The following is an 18,416-nucleotide window of genomic DNA, read 5'->3' as shown; positions in this document are numbered from 1 at the left end:
TATTCCAAATGATGAGTACTAAAATCAAATAACATACATCAATATTCAATAAATAAAAAAAAAAAATTGAAAAGGCAAATATGATGAATTTGGTTTTAATAGAAAAAAAAAGAGAAAAAAGAAAATGACCTTAGAAGAAGGAAGGAAACGACTAGCACAACAAATGGTGGGTGGGGTGGGGAAAGGGTAGAGGAGAGATTTTTGTACAAATGAAAAAAAGTTGTTGGCTGTTGGAAAAAAACCAATAACACAATGGTTTTTCTAAAATGGTTTTTATAGGTCCGAAAGCACATTAGCAGCGCTTGGGATGATTTTAGGCGCGGCATATTCCCTTTGGCTATATAATCGTGTGGTTTCTGGTAATTTAAAACCAGATTTCCTCCATAAATTCTCCGATCTAAATGGTAGAGAATTTTTCATATTTATACCTTTTCTTGTTGGAGTTGTTTGGATGGGTGTTTACCCCAAAGTGTTCCCGGACTGCATGCATACATCCGTAAGTAACTTAGTGCAACATGAAAAATTTCATTGAGAGAAATCAGCAAAGAAAAGAAAAAGCGAATTCCTCTATTTGATGTCGATTCACCCACACTTCCATTCCTTGTAGAGGAAGGCGAACTGCTTGTTGGCTGGGAGCTATATGAGCGGTAACGTCCACGTACGGCTTCGTGAGAAGGGCGGTGGACAGAAATGGCCTTGTTGTACAAAAGCTTAGTCAAACACTAATAGAGCTTTTATTCTTCTAAATAAGTAAAAAAGCTAAAAGCCTTGTAAAAAAAGCTAGGCCAAACACCCTTTATATCAAGATACAAACAAAAACTCCAAGCTTGCTTTATTATTTTTTGATAGCAAATGAACCTTTTGATAGGTTACAACATTATAAGAGAGATAAAATGAAAATAAGGGACCATATTGGGCACAATACAAAAAAACCAAGTGCCCAAAACACAAGAAAATCAAGGCAAATTTGTACAATTTCTTAAAAACAGGATAGAAAATACTGAAAGTATCATATATATTTGTTGTTGGTCTAGGCATTGCTCCTGAATGACCCAAGAGCTTTTACTGCCCCTGCTCTCAATACATACTGATGGTAGAATGCGGCAATAGCGGCTCCAATCATCGGTCCGACCCAGAATAACCACTGCACACATTTGCACAAGCCAGTATTTTATAAACCAAATATCACTTAATTAACTTGAACAAAATACACTTTTGGTTATAACTTACTTGATCATCCCAGGCTTTATCTTTTCCGTAGATAACCGCAGCACCAAAACTACGAGCCGGGTTGATCCCAGTGCCCGTGATTGGGATGGTAGCCAAGTGAACCATGAACACCGCAAACCCAATAGGTAGAGGTGCCAACACCTTCAATTCAACCAATACAATTATGTCAAAAATACTAAAACAATGTTACTTAATATTATATGTGTCATGTGTGTACTCGAGTTATAAAACAGAGGAAAAATTAACTAGTACTTACGGGGACATGGGAATCGCGGGCATTTCTTTTGGGGTCAGTGGCCGAGAAGACGGTGTATACAAGAACAAATGTGCCAATGATTTCGGCACCCAAACCGGTGCCTTTATTGTAACCATCGGCTAGCTCATTGGCGCCACCACCATAAGTAGTGTAGTAAGTCTTTTGAAAAGCCTTAACAAGACCGCATCCACAAATGGCACCCAAGCATTGGGCCACAATGTACATGAAAGCCTTGGAAGTGTCACTTTCCTTGCCAAAAACAGCCCAAATGTGACCGCGGGGTTAATGTGGCCTCCTGAGATACCAGCCGTGCAATAAACCAGGACAAAGATCATGCCACCAAAGGCCCACGCGATACCGAGGATCCCAACACCACCACACTGGTCGGGACTGTGGGCGGGGTCGACTTGGGACTTGTAGCCGATGACCGTCAAGACCGTGACGTAAAGGAACAAGAGAGTGGCAACGAACTCGGCAATGATGGCTCGATAAAAAGACCATTTGGTGAGTTCTTCGGAGTCAAACAGGGCAGCAGGGGGTGGGTCTTGGTAATCTCTTGCACCATACTGATCATGACCTCCAACCTCAATGTCTTTGCTCATTTTTCTTATCAATTAATCAATCCCCTCTTCTAATTCTAAAAATTATATTAAGCTGTATGTATGTATGTATGTATTTTTGTGTGAGTGATTGGAAGAGAGAAAGAAGTGTTTGAGTTTTTGATGAGCATTGTGTCACCCTGGTGGTACTATTTATATGGGTACAAATGTGGAACATTGAGACTAATCATTAGCTATAGATAACCATTTTTATATTTTGGGTGTGTATGGCCAACACTAAAGTCCATAAATTATTAGCTAATTAATATGAATTAAAAACTTAAATCATCACAAATACACTAGACAATGAAGCTCAGTCCAGTCCAACTGGTCAGACGCATTCCCGGTTTTATACAAGGTCTTGAGTTCGATACTTAGGATTGATAAAACCTTGGGGGTTTTCCCTTTGAATACTTTTAACGGCTTATGGTCAACATCTCGTTGTCTAGGATACGTGTAAAACTTCACCATTATACGATGAAGTTTTCCTGATGTCATATACCGACCTAATGCACTGAATTATATTACTAGTAAACGCCTTTTCTTGTAGTGACATTATAAAATGTTTATGAAGCCAACCGACCATGATGCAAAATGTGGATTGAAAACGTCTGTCACTCTCACCCACCACCGTCCATACCAATTTTCGCCTACATTATTTTGTCGTCAAGCCACTATCTTTGTGACACCTGTACTCCACTAACCAATCATATTCCAGAGTTGTTGTGGACTATTATTTTTTTATTTTTGGTTTTGCAAACACAGCCAATCGTCGAACACTTCCCCAAAACAGAATGTATTTTTTTTCCCTCAGCATAACAGAAATGTATTTGTGGTCATAATATTGCCACCTAATGCTTTACTTTTTTTAGTGAGTATTAAATATGAAACTGACAAAAAGAAAATGGATACGTAAACTAATGCTTATATACGAACGTTCGAATTAAAATGAAAATTTGTCATTTCTTTAGTGATCGGAGCCCATAAATTTACTAATCCACCGTATATTCTTATGTAATTTTTATAAATGTACCTACAAAAGTATAGGTTTACAACAAGCTATATAAATAGATAATGTTTGGTTTTAATATATTTTTCAAAACTTTGTATTGTACGTAATATACTGTATATGTATAACTCTCCTTTTGTTAAACTTTCATTAAAATTTTAATACGTACTGTTGCACAAGGAGGACGTGATCTTTTTTCAATAAGTTATAATACGAGTATCTTTCTAACCTTTTAAAAGATCCTCAATGGAAATTTATTTTAATTTCTTCTTTTGTTTTGTAAGAGTATATTAAATTAAGAGAAAAACTTTATTATACAGCTTATTTTGCAATGTTTCATACTTTCATTTAAAGACAAAAGCTTATGTTATAATATTAGTTGAATCGGAAAAAAAAGTTCTAACAGATTTTTGGATTAGAGTAGATAAACTATTAATACCTTAGAGTTAGCGGAAATGGTATAATAGCTTATTAAACTTTTGATATGTTAATATAAACTTTTTTCTTAAGTGAAATACTTATTATTTTGTTTATTCTTAGATAAATTTAGCTTTTATATTATAATAACAGGTAAGCGGGCAACAAGCTGTGCCGCCACCCCTTTCTATATTGCAAAACCTAATTCACTAAAAACAAACCCATGCCCCTTGGAGTCCAGGTGTTGCTATGCATAACCCGTTGAACCCTAAACATAAACGAATTGCTTCTGGTGCAAGGGAGCCAAAGGTTTATAGAAGAAAAACAATTACTCACTACTCATTGCCGCCTTACACGAGTTTTGAGCCCAATACCTCAATACTGTATGAGAGAGGTTATAATGTAGACATATTCTACTTCTACCTAGATAATATCTACCTAAATGTTATAAATGGACCTCCGGCCTTTGCATGAGATAAAGATCGAATCTATGACCTTTGTCTCCAAAAACTGGGATATTTACCAATGATCCAAACCACGCTGCTTCTTTTAAGTTATAGAGTAAATGTTAAATAAAACGTAAACATCCGACTAAAGTTAAGAAATAGAAAAGTTACAAATATATTATCGAAATATAAGCATATAAGTCAAACCACCTTCAAATTAGCTTGGTGGTTAACTTATTTTTACAAGATTTCTCTAAGTTCGAACATATTAAGATCTTTACAAGATTTTTCAAGTTCGAATCATGTTCAATATGATTTTTGAGGTTCAAGAACCATAAATACATCTGAGTTAAAAAATCACACCCACCCTCGCGGATACGGAAAAAAACCTTCTCATTTTTGCCTTCTAAAAACATAAATTGGGTCACGGATGTTTTCGTTTGTGAGATGCATATCATTATATAAGCATATGTGGGCTCATATATGGGCTTTGTTTGTATAAGTTGATATTGCGGAGTTCATAGCCCATACATCTCATTTAGCGTTGAACTGTTGAACATATGGATTGTAGCTATACATGCAAAGTCTAACCAACAATATTACTCCGTAATCAAGTGATCCTTGGGAACCATTTTCTTTCATCGTACAATTCAATTTTTTTAAAAGGTACTGATAAATCCAGAACAATATTTGCCTATATATAATAATACATGTTTTTTACATCTGTATACTGTAATATAATATGTATATTTTATTGTGAATGAATAAAAAATATTCTAGATTAGTTACTGTCTTTTCTATAAAAGAGTATTATATAAATTTAAATTATTTTCCCCTAAGTTCTTACTATTTTTCTCTTAGAGGGTGTTTGAGATTACGATATACAGTGATTATTTGATTATTACGTTTGTAAAACGTAAAGAATCTAAAAAAGTGTTTGTATGAAAAAGTGATTATTTGCTATGAAAACGCAGTTTTCGAGAAGCATGTACCTACATGCTTTTTTAAAACGCAATTTTAAAAACGCATAAATTATTTTGAAAACGTAAAATTTATTTTGTAAATGCAACCCCAAACACCCCCTTAGAATATTATATTTTCGGTCATGCGAAAAGGAAAAGTTACGATTAACACTTAACATACCAAAAAGGAGTCCATGAATTATAAAATGACGGATTCTCATGATTAAAGTCTGCTGAATTAACTATTCTTGTATTGTTTAAAGGTTTTCTTTGTTGAAATTTAACATGGTTAGGTATTTCATACTCTCTCCGTCCCATTTTAGTTGTCATGTTGACTAACTTTGACCGTAAATAACTTTGTTTGTGTCATGTAACACTTGATATAATATATATGAATGAATTGAGTTTTTAATGTACTTTTCGTTCATATAAGTTTCATCAACTACTATATAGTATAAACAAAGTTATTTACGGTCAAAATTAGTCAACATGACAACTAAAATAGGACGGATGGGAATATTAGATAACTATTTTACACTTGAAAACTAAGTTATTTACGTATTAAATATTATTTATGTTCTTGTATGTATACATTTAAGCAAAGTCCGGGTACCATTTATGTCATTAAGGGTCCGTTTCTTTTTTCAGTCATTAACTGCTAAGTGTATTAAATAACCGAATGTATAAGTAATGTATGTATGCATGTATTAAGTAAAAGATATGTAATTGACGTTTATTTTTGTTTATTAAGTAAAAAAAAAACGAAGTTTTAATTAATTCTTAAGTTCTGAATTATTAAATTTATTAAGTAAAAAGTAAACAATGAAATATATATGTCTTGTGACAAAACACACCAAAAAAACCCATAGGCACTTAATTGGGGGTGTAAGGCAGTCTCCTGACTATACACCATAAAGAAACCGTTAGCAAGTCACAACTCACAACACCACCTAATCCATTTCAATGCAAGATCAACCTTCTTGATTCAGGTGTAACATTATCTTATGTTTATGATCTTGTTGTCATTGACCACCGCACTTGATGAAACCATCGAATCAGTTAAAAATCAAGAAATTATTGAATGGCATTATTGTTTGTACAACGAACCGCGATTAAGTCAAGAGGGAATATGATGAGTGTTTTCGGTTGTTTATTGGCGATTCCCTGAAGGTAGAGTGAATCTCTTTACGCCGATTGTGATTGTGCTATTGATCTGGACGATTTATGTTGAATGTGTTGTTGTCGTAAAGTCTTACGAGTCTCCTTTTATATGGGGAACTTTGGCTTAGAGAATAAGTCGAGATCTAGGGTTTACCTCAAGAATATAATTTCCATAATTACCGGTCTTTATGATAAGAACAAATCTCGGACCTGTAGGGAAACGATTCTTATCCTTTTTATCTTCTGTGCGACCTTCGCTACATAGGACCTTCGTGACATGCTTCGTACCTCAGGTTGGGTGTGTCATCAATTATTAAAAAAATTTCAAAACTGTTCCACGGTCACATTAGACAGATATAATCTAGTGGGCGTGTATTTTAACTTACCGTAGAGAGACCGTTGAGTCTCTTTAGTTTCTCTCTCTAAAGATCTAAATCTGACTCCGGCTTTCTTCTCCGGCAAACCTGTCGAGATTATTTTTTTCAAGGGTAAAACCCTAGGCCGGAGGTCCTTAGGAAGCAGTCTTTCTACCTTGGATAGGGGTGAGGCTGTCTACATCATACTTGCCTCAAACCCGGGCGCTCGCCTGAATTGGATACCGTTGTTGTTGTTTCTTAAATAAAAGTTACTCGTGCATGACATGTTTTAACATTCTAATAGTTTACCGACCAATATAACAATTTTCACAAGTTGGGCTGATCTATATGTAATTATAAATGATAGTCACAGAGTTTTTTTTTTTTAACATAAAAGAAAAAAACAATTAATACGTGAGAAAATTATAATCGGATCTCATCAATTAATAACCCCGGCCCATCTCATTTCCCCATCACATTTCAATATCTTCTTTTGATCCCATCACTCTCTATATAGACAGTGATACAGATCAGGTACATACGTTTTTTTTTTTCTTTTCATTCGAATCTACAATTTGTATATATATGTCAAACAACAACTATATATATGACAATGTACGTACATTATAAATTTAGGTATATAAGGCGCACGATTTTATGCATGAATTGATATTCGGTCTTTTTTTTTGGTCACCTCATATGTTCAAATCATAAGATGCTTTGTATAGAACATGTGTGTAATAATCAAAATATATACGACAAATTAAAATATTTTGTGTTATAGTTATAACGGTTCTTCTACCTTTGCTAGAATCTGGAAGCAGTCTCTTTACTTTTACTTTTTATAGGAGTTCTGCTAATTATAGCCCGTAAAAATATTATTATTGTCAAACAGACAAACACGAGAGTTTTCATGTAAACATATTGTTTAAGGAGATTTTAACTCACTTTCCATGTTATGAATAACATTTGTTAATAATATCAAAAGTACAGTGTTTATTAGTGTACTATGCTTAATCTGTTAATCATGATATTTTTGCAAATGCACATATGTAATTGTTCGTATATATGTCACTCGAGGTTTTCCTAGGATCTGCAGGTATGGAAGATTATAGACGTCAAGGTGGAATTCAGCAACTGTTGGTTGCTGAACAAGAAGCTCGACAAATAGTCAATACTGCAAGAACTGGTAAAAATGTTGCCTTTCATTGAAAGTTTAGTTTTTGTGTAAACTTGACCATTGATGTGATGGTTTTCGGTTTCTGTTCTCAGCAAAGTTGAATAGACTTAAACAAGCAAAAGATGAAGCTGAAGAAGAAGTAGCTAAATTTCGAGGTCATATGGAGAAAGAATACCAGAAAACTATTTCAGAGGTAAAAAGACATTAACCTCTATTATCTTTCAACACTTTCTATTCTTCGGGCTTAGCATCTAATTTGTTACATTGATTGCAAAACAGTCAACTGGTTTTTCTGGAGTGAATGTAAAGCGGCTGGATGAAGAAACAGTTACAAAGATCGATCAATTGAAAACACAGGCTGCAAAAGTTTCACCGGAGGTTATCAAAATGCTCATGACTCAAGTCACTACCGTCAAGGTCTGAATAATTCGCACCTGTGTTTCTTAGATTATTACTTCGTATTTGCAGACCCGAGTCTGTGTAGTTGCCAATAAATTCCTTACAAAAGAATTGTTACCATCCTATTTTGATTAGCAACTATAACTTGTTTATGGGATAATTAAGTGAATGCCGCATTTTCTGACTTTCTGTCATGCTTATTAGCAATTATTGTCGGTTTTTCGACTTGAACAATATTTGATACTGCATTGTCAAAAACGTTTCTGTTTTAGGGATCTGAATTACATACACGGTTTTCATCCCTTTAACTTCCCCATTTTGAAATCTTATTTGCTGAATCGATGAAAAGGGGAAAGTGTTAAAACACAATGTTCACTCATATTTTGTCTTGAAACTTCTGAGCTCAATGAAGCCAGATAAATGATAAAAATGCAAGTTATAAACAACAAAAGAATCAACATCTGTTTACACCAAATGCCTGACTAAAAACCCATTTATTCTTGGGTGTGTAACAAGAATGCATTTTTTCCTAGAATTTGTCAGATTTTTATAAACAAACTTATAGGACTCATATATCCAGACTTTACATATGTTAGCCTCAAAACTAGACATCTACAAACCATCAACTCGGCCTTTTCTTTTGAATCTTGACATCCATGAGATCCGCAACAAACCCCGGCTGTGTAATTTTCACTTCTTCCACACTAGTTTCACCAGTCAACATCCTGATGACTCCAGACATCTTGGGGCGAAGTTTTGAGGTCTCTTGAACACATAGTAACCCAACCTTCAAAAATCGCACTGCTTCTTTTTTTAGCCTCTCATCGTCACCTTTTAACAACAAAGGGTCCACTAGCTCCACCAGACGATCACAGTTATACATATCCCATGTCTGTACAAACACATTTTAAAAGTACAGCCACATAAAAACTAGCCCATTCTAACGTATCTATGATTTAGTATTAGCTTACCTTATCAACCAGGAAACGCTCTCCAAGTTCCATGTCGAAATCAACAACTGATCGGCCAGTGATGATTTCAAGAAGCAGCACACCAAAGCTATAAACATCAGATTTCCGAGTCAATCGGCCACTAACAGCGTATTCTGGAGAAAGATACCCTCTAGAAATAACATATGGACAAGTCAGACACACTGTTAAGAAACAAAAACAGAACAAGTAACACATTTATGCAGGACTTACAATGTCCCAGCAACACGAGTACTAATATGAGATGTGCCGTCTTGAAACAACCTTGCAAGCCCGAAATCTGCTACTTTCGGATTAAAATTGTGATCTAGTAGCACATTGCTTGCCTTGATATCTCTGTGAACTATATGAGGGTCCTTCTCTTCATGGAGATATGCTAATGCTTTAGCAACTCCTAATGAAACATTCTTCCTTGTTGTCCAATTAAAACTGCTCCTGTTTAGCTCCCCACCTTTTAAACAACAAAAACAAGCGCAATAAAACAGACTAAATTATCAATAATTACCACCATTTTCTATTACTGTATTCTGAAACATACATTTTAGGTACAATTTTAAACAGAGAAAGAATTACCTAGAAATCGATACGCTAGGCTATTGTTTTCCATATAATCATAGACCAAACATCTTTTGGCTCCTTCAACGCAACATCCATGAAGATTTACAAGATTTTCATGATGTACATCAGATAATGCAGCAATTTCGGATATGAATTCACGCTCGCCTCTCATCGATTCAATTTCGACAGAGAGCACTTTTATCGCGACGATAGTCCCATCACTGAGATGACCCTGTCAAAAGTCAAACCATATTAATGTTAAGAACTGACCCATTGAGTAATATATCAAAGGATATTAATAGTTGACTAATTTCGACATTATTTATTTTATAACAATGACATTTGCATTATTGATATGTCGCCTGCAACTTGTATGGATTCCAAACGTTGTATGCATTACTGGATTGTACAGAGTTGCCCGAAAGGTCAAACGACCAAGTACATTATCTTGTTGTACTGTACAACCCTTCAACCCATATCAAATTCGTTTTCTGGAGCAACAAAGTCATTCACCAAAGGAACATTACAAGTTTGATCATTAGAGATATTACACTGTCCTCTACAAAACAAGAATGCATTCCTGGGGGACTTTCTGGCTGCAGCTATATTTCATGTTACCAACTTCTATCAGGTTTAATGATTAAAACTCAATAAATAAACTAACATATAGCTGCTAGAGTGCTAGAGCCTAGAATACACAGAATTTGATGAGTTCTTTTTAATCTAAATTTTGATGATTCTTATAACATTCAAAGGATAATTTGTTTGGCACAAAAGAATGAAAATCATTTTGTTGATCACTTGATCATAGCCCTTACATGCAGTAAAAGTCGTAAAAAAAAATAACGCCCAGCCGCAGATTAACCATAGCTTTTAAAATCTTATTAAACTAAAACAATCAAATATCAAGTAGGGAAAAGGATCACCTTGTAAACAGAGCCAAATCCTCCTTCTCCAACTTTGTTTTTGGAACTGAAACCATCACTAGCAACTTTCAACTCATGGTAAGAAAATAACCTAAAATTCATAGAACTTTCTCCACCTGTTTTATTTTACACAAATTTCATTAATTGATTAAAAAATCATACACACCCGTAATCATCTCCAATTAAAATTCTTCAAAATCATCAAACTTTTCTACTTTTTATAATCAGATTTCAACAAACAACATCTCATGATATAGACTGGGCTAAAAGTCAAAAAAGTAACCAAAGCTTTTGACTTTCTTCCTACTTTTCACATTTTCCATCTCTTGATTCAATTAGAGCACATACCCATTACATTAATCATACCAAATTCTTATAGAGACCCATTTTTTCTCAATCATCAAAAAACAAGAACCCTTTTATCAAGTTAAAAGGCTTGACCTCTCATAACCTAAACAAAGTAACAACCCAGAAGACAAGGAGCCAATAAATAAAAAGTGAAAAAGACCCAAAAATATCTTACCTTTATCACTTTTATGGACCATCTTGACTTCTGAAGTTGAGCTGAAACATTGATAACATGGCATAAGAAACTTCATTTATATTTTTATAAACCTTGGAATACTTCCTTTTTTTCTTCCAAAAATAAAGGATCTTGTGTATGTATATATTGATTTGAGACGTGTGTATGGAAGATGAAGAAGATATATGGGATTAAAAAGAAAGACAAAGAACATTGATGATGATATATAGGAGTCAAATGTATTTATGTTTGACCTCCTGAAATGACCTTGAACATTTTTCCTTTGAATGGGAACAAAACAATATTAATAGATTTGGTTACACGTCATATGACCAGGCAACAGATTTTGATTTCTTGTTATTTTAATCGAAGAGGATTTTACTCTGTTTGGGATATCATTTTATTAACTTAAATGTAACAAGTAGCTTTTTTTTTTTTCCTTTTTTTTGTTAACGGCAGGTAACAAGTAGCTTTTGATATTGTTTCTTACGAGTTATAATTTTAATGGGAAGCGATATTTGTATCATTTTTTTTTTTTTTGATAAATTTACAAAATTGTATATTACCGGTTTGTACAATAAATTATAAAAGTTGTATATTGTGGTACAACAATTAAAAGTAATAGTACGAATATCACCTTCCAGTTTGAATACCATCGAGAGTTTGGAATGTAAACATTTAAAAAAATATATTAAGACAAATATTAAAATTAAAAAAAGATAGGAACCTACGTGTGAAATGAGACTTGGAGCTTCAAACTCCAAAGCCAAATTGTTTTCCTCATAGAAAGTAAAATGTACAAATGAGGTAAGCCAGAAGCTTTTTATTTACATAGAGTAAAGAGGGGTTGGTAATTCATCGCAAAATATATATTTTTTTCTTTAGGGATGAGTTTTTTCTTTTCTATTTTAGTCAAGATCAAGTATAAAATAAATCAAAATTTCATTGGATTCACCTCTTAATGCATTGGATTCACCCATGGTTTTATACATATAGTAGGAATACTTATTAACACTGACCTAATATGTCATGAAATAACTCATTACTAGCATAACGGTGGTGCAAATGGAGGATGAGAACAGTGATGGCGCAAAAAATTAGACCGAATTGGAAAGAAGAACCACACTCTTTTTTAAATAATTAATTAAACATAAACAGTAAAGATATATGTATTAAGTATGCAAATTGTTAACAAAAGTGGTTGTCTATCTAGAGGTAAAACATGCTCATTCATGATTGATGATGTCTTGGGTTCAATTCTTTGCTCAAATATTAAAATTTTAATATTTGTCTATGTCATAGGGTATATGTATATTCATTATTTATATCTTATTCATATTTCTTGAAGAATATTTGTATTTTTATCATCTTTAGAGAAAAGGAATTTTGATGCCCTAATATGTGCTATATAAAGGCAAATTAGAAAATCCATTTGAGAACATCGATCTTTTTGGTTATACCACATTTCACGTGACTTATGGTATTTGGAGCCAAAATGATGAAAAGTTGGAAAGAGATACCCTTGGGTATCGACTATCGATAGGTAATAAAACCTAATAAGTAATAACCCAATCTTTTACAACCTACGAATTTAAGGGTTATTTCCAATATTTCTAAAGGCAAATTTAAACACAATTTTTAAAGGGGTTCAATCTTACTTTCAACATTCAATCATTGCGTATAGGTTAAAGTTCACATGTAAGTAGAACTATGGCTATGAATAATTCACTCGCACAATATATACTGCAATTTTTTTTTATCATTTGTAGGAACGATAATTTTATGTAGACCCATCTAATGCTTTTACTCGGTTCTATTAAAGACTATGAAATGACTTACAAATTTACAAATAATATGCAATGTGTTATTCGTTGAATTAAACGGGCCAGTTCAGCCGTTGAACCAAAATCGGGTCGACCGACCAATTCTATTATAATTGGTTATTTAGTGTAGGGCAGGAATCGAACTATATACTTTTTTCAGTTGAACTTGTATTTTGGATATGTCAAAAATCGATTTTTTATTTATCTTTTTGACTTTTTAAGTTAAGATTAGATGTATGTTATCAATTATTAATAGATGGATTGGTATTTGGGAGAAGGGAGAGCTTGAGACTTTCTAAAATAGGTATAAGCAAAATGCTTTTCAAGTCGGTTTTTTTTTTTAATTTCAAAAAAGTATATGAGGAGAGAATATTATTAAGCCCCAGCAGTAAAAAAATAAATAAATGTATGTGGTACATACGTGGATGAAAAACAATATAATGAAAATTATTGGAGAATTAATTAATAATCAAGTATTGTCTTGCAGTTAAATCTGAATTTTATTTGTTATGTATTTTATTATGGTATGCAATTTCAAGTTCATTCGTTTAAGAGCTATCAAGAATCAACCACCACAATAAATTCGAGTTTGTATATAGTCACTCAGAGTAGAAGGTCAAATGCCATTTTCAAGTACGAGTTGATGTACGACCCCCATACATGTATTACGTGAATAAGTCAAGCCCCTTTAGTTGAATCAATTGTAAATATCTCCCCCCCTCAATTATTGTTCATTATTTTCAGGTCTTCTGATTCCACTTAATTCATGTTAAGATGTGCGTTTTTCAAACCATTAACTACATTGAAATCTATTATTATATATATATATATCATTCAAAATAATACAAAATAAAAAGTTGGTACTAATTTTAACTAACTTTTTTTATACAGAGATGGTTTAAAGTTTTACAAGTCATAAATGATATTAAGTTTTATTAAAAAAAATTTCACAAACGATATTAATATATGTGAATCTTATATACACAAATTAAATTCTTTATGATGATAGGGGATCACCATGTAACCACAAAACGATGCCATATTGATGACGCGCATAGCACCCTATGAATTTATATAATGAAAATTGATATTCATATCATTATTTTTGATAAATATATCACAATATATATGTTTTATAGCTAACTGTAAAAATCAATTATGAACAAATAAAATATATCCTTCAAAATAAATGGTACTAAATTGTTAAGGTGATTGATCCGGCCATAGGGCATCTTGAGTTTCACATATTCCTTCTGCTATTATTATATTAAGTCAGAATCACACTCCTTTCGGATTGAACACTCACAAGAATATAGTGTGATGTTGTAATAATACCTTCACTCCAAATTCTAGGATTTGATTTTTATTAATTTTGCTCTTATATAAAAGTATTTTATCTAATACAATAGTTCACATTACGTTTATCTCTATACCTTGATAATGCATTTATCTCTCTTTTTTTTTCCGTTCAATGTAAAGGCTTTGTTAAACCATTAACTACCTTTATAATTAGTTAAAAATTCATAGGTGTTATCGTCAACTTTAAACCCAATTACAAGAAACTCACATTTTCCCCACACTGTGTCCTGATGCCATCATCATCACCACTTACTAATATAAATTAGTGCTCTCTCATCAATCATCATTTATCAAACTAGTAATAATAATAACAAAATATACAGCGATTAAATTGATGCACGATTAATCCTTTTGAGTATACTATTTTATACCTATAATTTTTTTCGGATTTATACGATTAATCTATATTTTTCTCATAAATTTACGATGCATTAACGGAAATGGAAAAAACAGCGTAGAATTTGGTTAAGAATGTTGAGGGACTATATATGTAGTCTAGTATTTATAGTATCTAGTTTTAGAAAAATGGTTGAAGAACAGGAGAGATGGCAGAGGCAGCCGCCAGCCTCTCTATCAATCATCATCATCATCGATATATACGAAGCAAAAATATAAAATTAAAAGTCCACTGTCGTTTGACTTTCTATTTTAAATTTTTGCCAATAATTGCGAACATATGATCATTTAAAACGATGTTTGGAGGCACATTATATGTCTTTCATGAAAATAATAATGAAATAATAATAAAATAACACTATTATGTATAATTTGTTGTAACGAAAAGCCATCAAATAACCTTTTTTTATTTTTCATTTTGAGCAAATAAAAGCATGTGGAGTATTGAAAAAAAAAAAATTTAATTTGTTATATCTTGTTCCTTTCACGTTTGGTATGCTATGAGTCAATAGTAAAAGTGATTTTTTAATTAAAAAAAAAAAAAACAGGGGAGGCAAGCGGGGCGGGAGTGAAGCAATATATCTAAAGCCAACAAGTATTTAAAGATCTATCTTAGGGATTTTTACAAGTAAAAAACGTCTTGAACAATAGTTAGGCCTCTTTTTATATGAACTTTTTTCTTTTCCTATTCTTTCACTATTTATCAACATCTTTCTCTTTTAAAACGTCCTAAAAATACTCTTCTCCTTATAACCCCAACTCTTCACTTATTCTTCCAATATGTTATTATTTCATTTTTCTATTACATATAACTAAATTAAATAAAATACATTTATTTTAACTCTTATTAGTAATAGTAATAAATATTATACAATTTTAAACAAAATTTATATAAAAAATAAGGTTTAAAAGTAACATTCTTAAACCTACAACAACTATTTCGTAAATAGCTTAAAGTTCAAGGGTTAAAATGAAAATTAATATTAAATTCTATATATCATCTTTTACATATGATATATATATATAGCCTGTATATATTAATACACACATCACAAACGCCTGCGCATCACACACAGGTTTTTTGTTTTTTACTTTGCAACGATTGCAAGGTCAGGTGGGACCCACAATAAAGTTTAGACAAGCGTCCAAATTTGGAACAAAGCCCTCGGATGCGGGCTTGTACACCACATTGCTACTAGCGTCTTCCACCCCGTCGACGTCAGACAATGTTGGACGCGCGCGCACGCCGGGGGGGGGGGGGGGAGGGGGAACGTCTATAAGGAGAGGCCTTAGGGGAGCGAGTGGTTTTAACGTCATACTTCACCAAATTTCCACATTATTACTCTTCAGGAAAAAAACTACTCTCTCTTTTTCTGTGTTTCGATGAGGCTGTGTTACCGCCTGAAACCAATTGGCGATCCACTTCCCCAACTCCCACTCCCTCCCCCCTCAGGATCGGTTTGTTTTTTATTCATTATGTGATCGAGTTGATAAAATGACTGAATGCATAAATAATGTATGTATTGATTAAGTCAATACAATTATATTTTGTTTATTAAGTTTAAAAAAATACTTTTAATAACTTAATGGAATAAGTATTTTATTTTATTAAAACAATAAACAAACACTATTTTAATACTATATATATATATATATATATTTTAGAGTGTTACCTTAATATTGTACACTGTCTTTGCATACACACACTTTCATTAAGATACATTTAAATAGTTGTACACTTAACATAAATCTAAAGGACGTGCTTTTGATACAATTTTTATTACTCATGTTAAGTGAAACCATAAGGGTTTCATTTATCATTTTCTAATATATTAATACACAACTCTTTTTCGGAAAAATTAATAGACATTACTTTCCTCTTCCGCAAACAAGGGATTTTTTAGAACGACGTTTTAATTGGTTAGTTGTTCGAATCCTAGCAATGGTATCCAAGCGAATAAATTGCTAGCGGTTGGAACCCGAAGGCACCCCTATAGACCAAGGTGCAATAACACGGCCTGCACCCATTCGAAGAGGGAAATGCCCAAAATCATGCGGAATTGAGATTCGATTCCTGGTTTTTAAGTCAACATCTCCTCTTCCATAATCCGTAAAGAGTAATTGTTTAATAGAAAATATAAAACACTAAATTTGTATCAACTTCCAAGCAAATAATTTACGACCATGTATTATACTGCCAATAAGGGACAAATTAATTGGTAAATTTTAAGGATTGTGAGGAGGTTTTTTTTTACGAGTAATATTTACCCATTAGTTTAGGGTTTGATTTTTTGAAGTGACAATCATCTGAGGTGCTTTTTTTTTTGAATTTTTTAGTGGCCCAAAAGATGAACATTTAAGAAAAATGATGAATAAGTATTTGGGAGACTTGAGAGTTAAAAGGTGTTGGATTGAAATTCTGGTATAAACAAAATATTTTCAAGATGAAAAATATTTTTTTTTGAATGGGGTTATCTTGATTTAATTTAGGTATTTAAAGAGATAATATCGAGATTAAATTTTCCATCAAAAGAGCTAAAAAGAAGAGAAAAACTTTTCTCTCTTTTTGCAGGCAAAAGAAAGAAAGAAAAAAACTGCTCAGTGCCGCCTTTCGCGGATTTTGAGCTCCAATACTTCGACGGTGTATGGAGGATGTTAAGATGTAGGTAAACCTTACCTCTATCTAAGTAGAGAAAAACTTCTCACTTTTTGCAAGCAGAAGAAAGAACGATAAAAACTGCTCATGAGGATGTTAAGATGTAGGCAGACCTTACCTCTACCTAAGTAGAGAGGCTGCTTCCATTTTCTACCTAAATGGTAGACAAGAACCTTCAAGGATGAGGATCGAACCCATGACCTCTGTATTCAGAGACCAGGGTGTTAACCACTGATCCAACCATGTTGCTTTTTTTTTGCAAGCATATAATTTATAAAAAAATGTTGAATATTTAATAATACATGATCTTCAAATATTTCGTAAATGTCCATTTTTCTGTTCTATTAAACTAGTTAACTTTACATTAGATTCTATAATTTCTTTAAACTAATTAAATATGGCAAGTCCTTACGTTTTTAAGTATCAAAAATTTAGACACAACACTGACCATACTTTAAGTTGTTAATTATTTCAAAAAAAGTTATTAAGCAGAGACTAGAGACCAATTCTTTAGTACGGTTGGCCTATATATCTCTCTATTTATTCAAGAAATTTGATTTGATGATAAAAATGCATTGAAAGTTTATTGTAAATCACATTTGGATTGAAATGGTAAAACATATATATTGCTTGAAGAATGTTCTTTGCGTCTTCCTGCTGTGTTCTTCTTCTAGAAAGGTCCATCTCGTATACTTCATTTAAACACAGTGGGATCAAAGGTAAGCGAAAATTCAAAGTATATTCATCCACGTATTTTTTCGGTTTTAAATTTGAATGGAATATATAAATGCAACTAGCTTCACATATTGTACTTTTGTGAATTTATAATTAATTAAATACATTAATATTATTTCATTATTTTTATTTTGTGAGTTTTGCTAATATATGTTTACAAGTTACATGTTTAATTAATTAACAGCTAAAAATAAGCTACAAAAATCCATAAATAATATAAATACACTTTAATAAACATTGATGAAATACAAAGTTATGAATATTTTAATAGGAAAAGGTTAATGCGATAACCATTTAAATTGAAGGAATCTTGATAACCTTTATATTATAACTTGATGTTCATATGTAAAAAATATATATACACAAATTCTTCACATATGAACAAATTAAGTTCTACTTAACATTATTTGTGTTCATCGGTTTTCATATGAATCTT

At 32.4% G+C, this 18,416-nt stretch overlaps 2 protein-coding genes and 1 pseudogene across 3 annotated transcripts; 1 reads left to right on the top strand and 2 right to left on the bottom strand.

The window, feature by feature from the left end:
- Nucleotides 1-807: 807 nt before the first annotated feature.
- On the bottom strand, nt 808-2,216 carry LOC122605232 (annotated as a pseudogene).
- A 4,642-nt stretch (nt 2,217-6,858) lies between these two features.
- On the top strand, nt 6,859-8,215 carry LOC122605966 (V-type proton ATPase subunit G1-like). 2 transcript variants are annotated; one of them, XM_043778933.1, is made up of 4 exons: nt 6,859-6,970; nt 7,536-7,625; nt 7,709-7,809; nt 7,896-8,215. In XM_043778933.1, exons 2-4 carry the CDS (start codon nt 7,538-7,540, stop codon nt 8,037-8,039), a joined length of 333 nt encoding a protein of 110 aa, XP_043634868.1. In that variant the 5' UTR covers nt 6,859-6,970; nt 7,536-7,537; the 3' UTR covers nt 8,040-8,215. The 2 variants fall into 2 exon arrangements, with proteins under 2 accessions (XP_043634868.1, XP_043634866.1); XM_043778931.1 differs by having other exon boundaries at nt 7,527-7,625.
- Nucleotides 8,216-8,436: 221 nt separating this feature from the next.
- Nucleotides 8,437-11,158, bottom strand: LOC122605964 (putative serine/threonine-protein kinase). Its single transcript, XM_043778928.1, has 6 exons — nt 11,012-11,158; nt 10,489-10,604; nt 9,578-9,794; nt 9,218-9,455; nt 8,987-9,137; nt 8,437-8,907 (listed from the first exon to the last, which is right to left on the bottom strand). The coding sequence occupies exons 1-6, from the start codon at nt 11,085-11,087 to the stop codon at nt 8,638-8,640; spliced, it is 1,068 nt and encodes a 355-aa protein (XP_043634863.1). The 5' UTR covers nt 11,088-11,158; the 3' UTR covers nt 8,437-8,637.
- Between the last annotated feature and the right edge of the window lie 7,258 nt (nt 11,159-18,416).

This window comes from Erigeron canadensis, chromosome 6 (assembly GCF_010389155.1).
Source record: "Erigeron canadensis isolate Cc75 chromosome 6, C_canadensis_v1, whole genome shotgun sequence".
Classification (NCBI taxonomy): domain Eukaryota; kingdom Viridiplantae; phylum Streptophyta; class Magnoliopsida; order Asterales; family Asteraceae; genus Erigeron; species Erigeron canadensis.
Note: the sequence above shows the minus strand (reverse complement) of the source record. Positions and strands in the feature narration are given on the sequence as shown.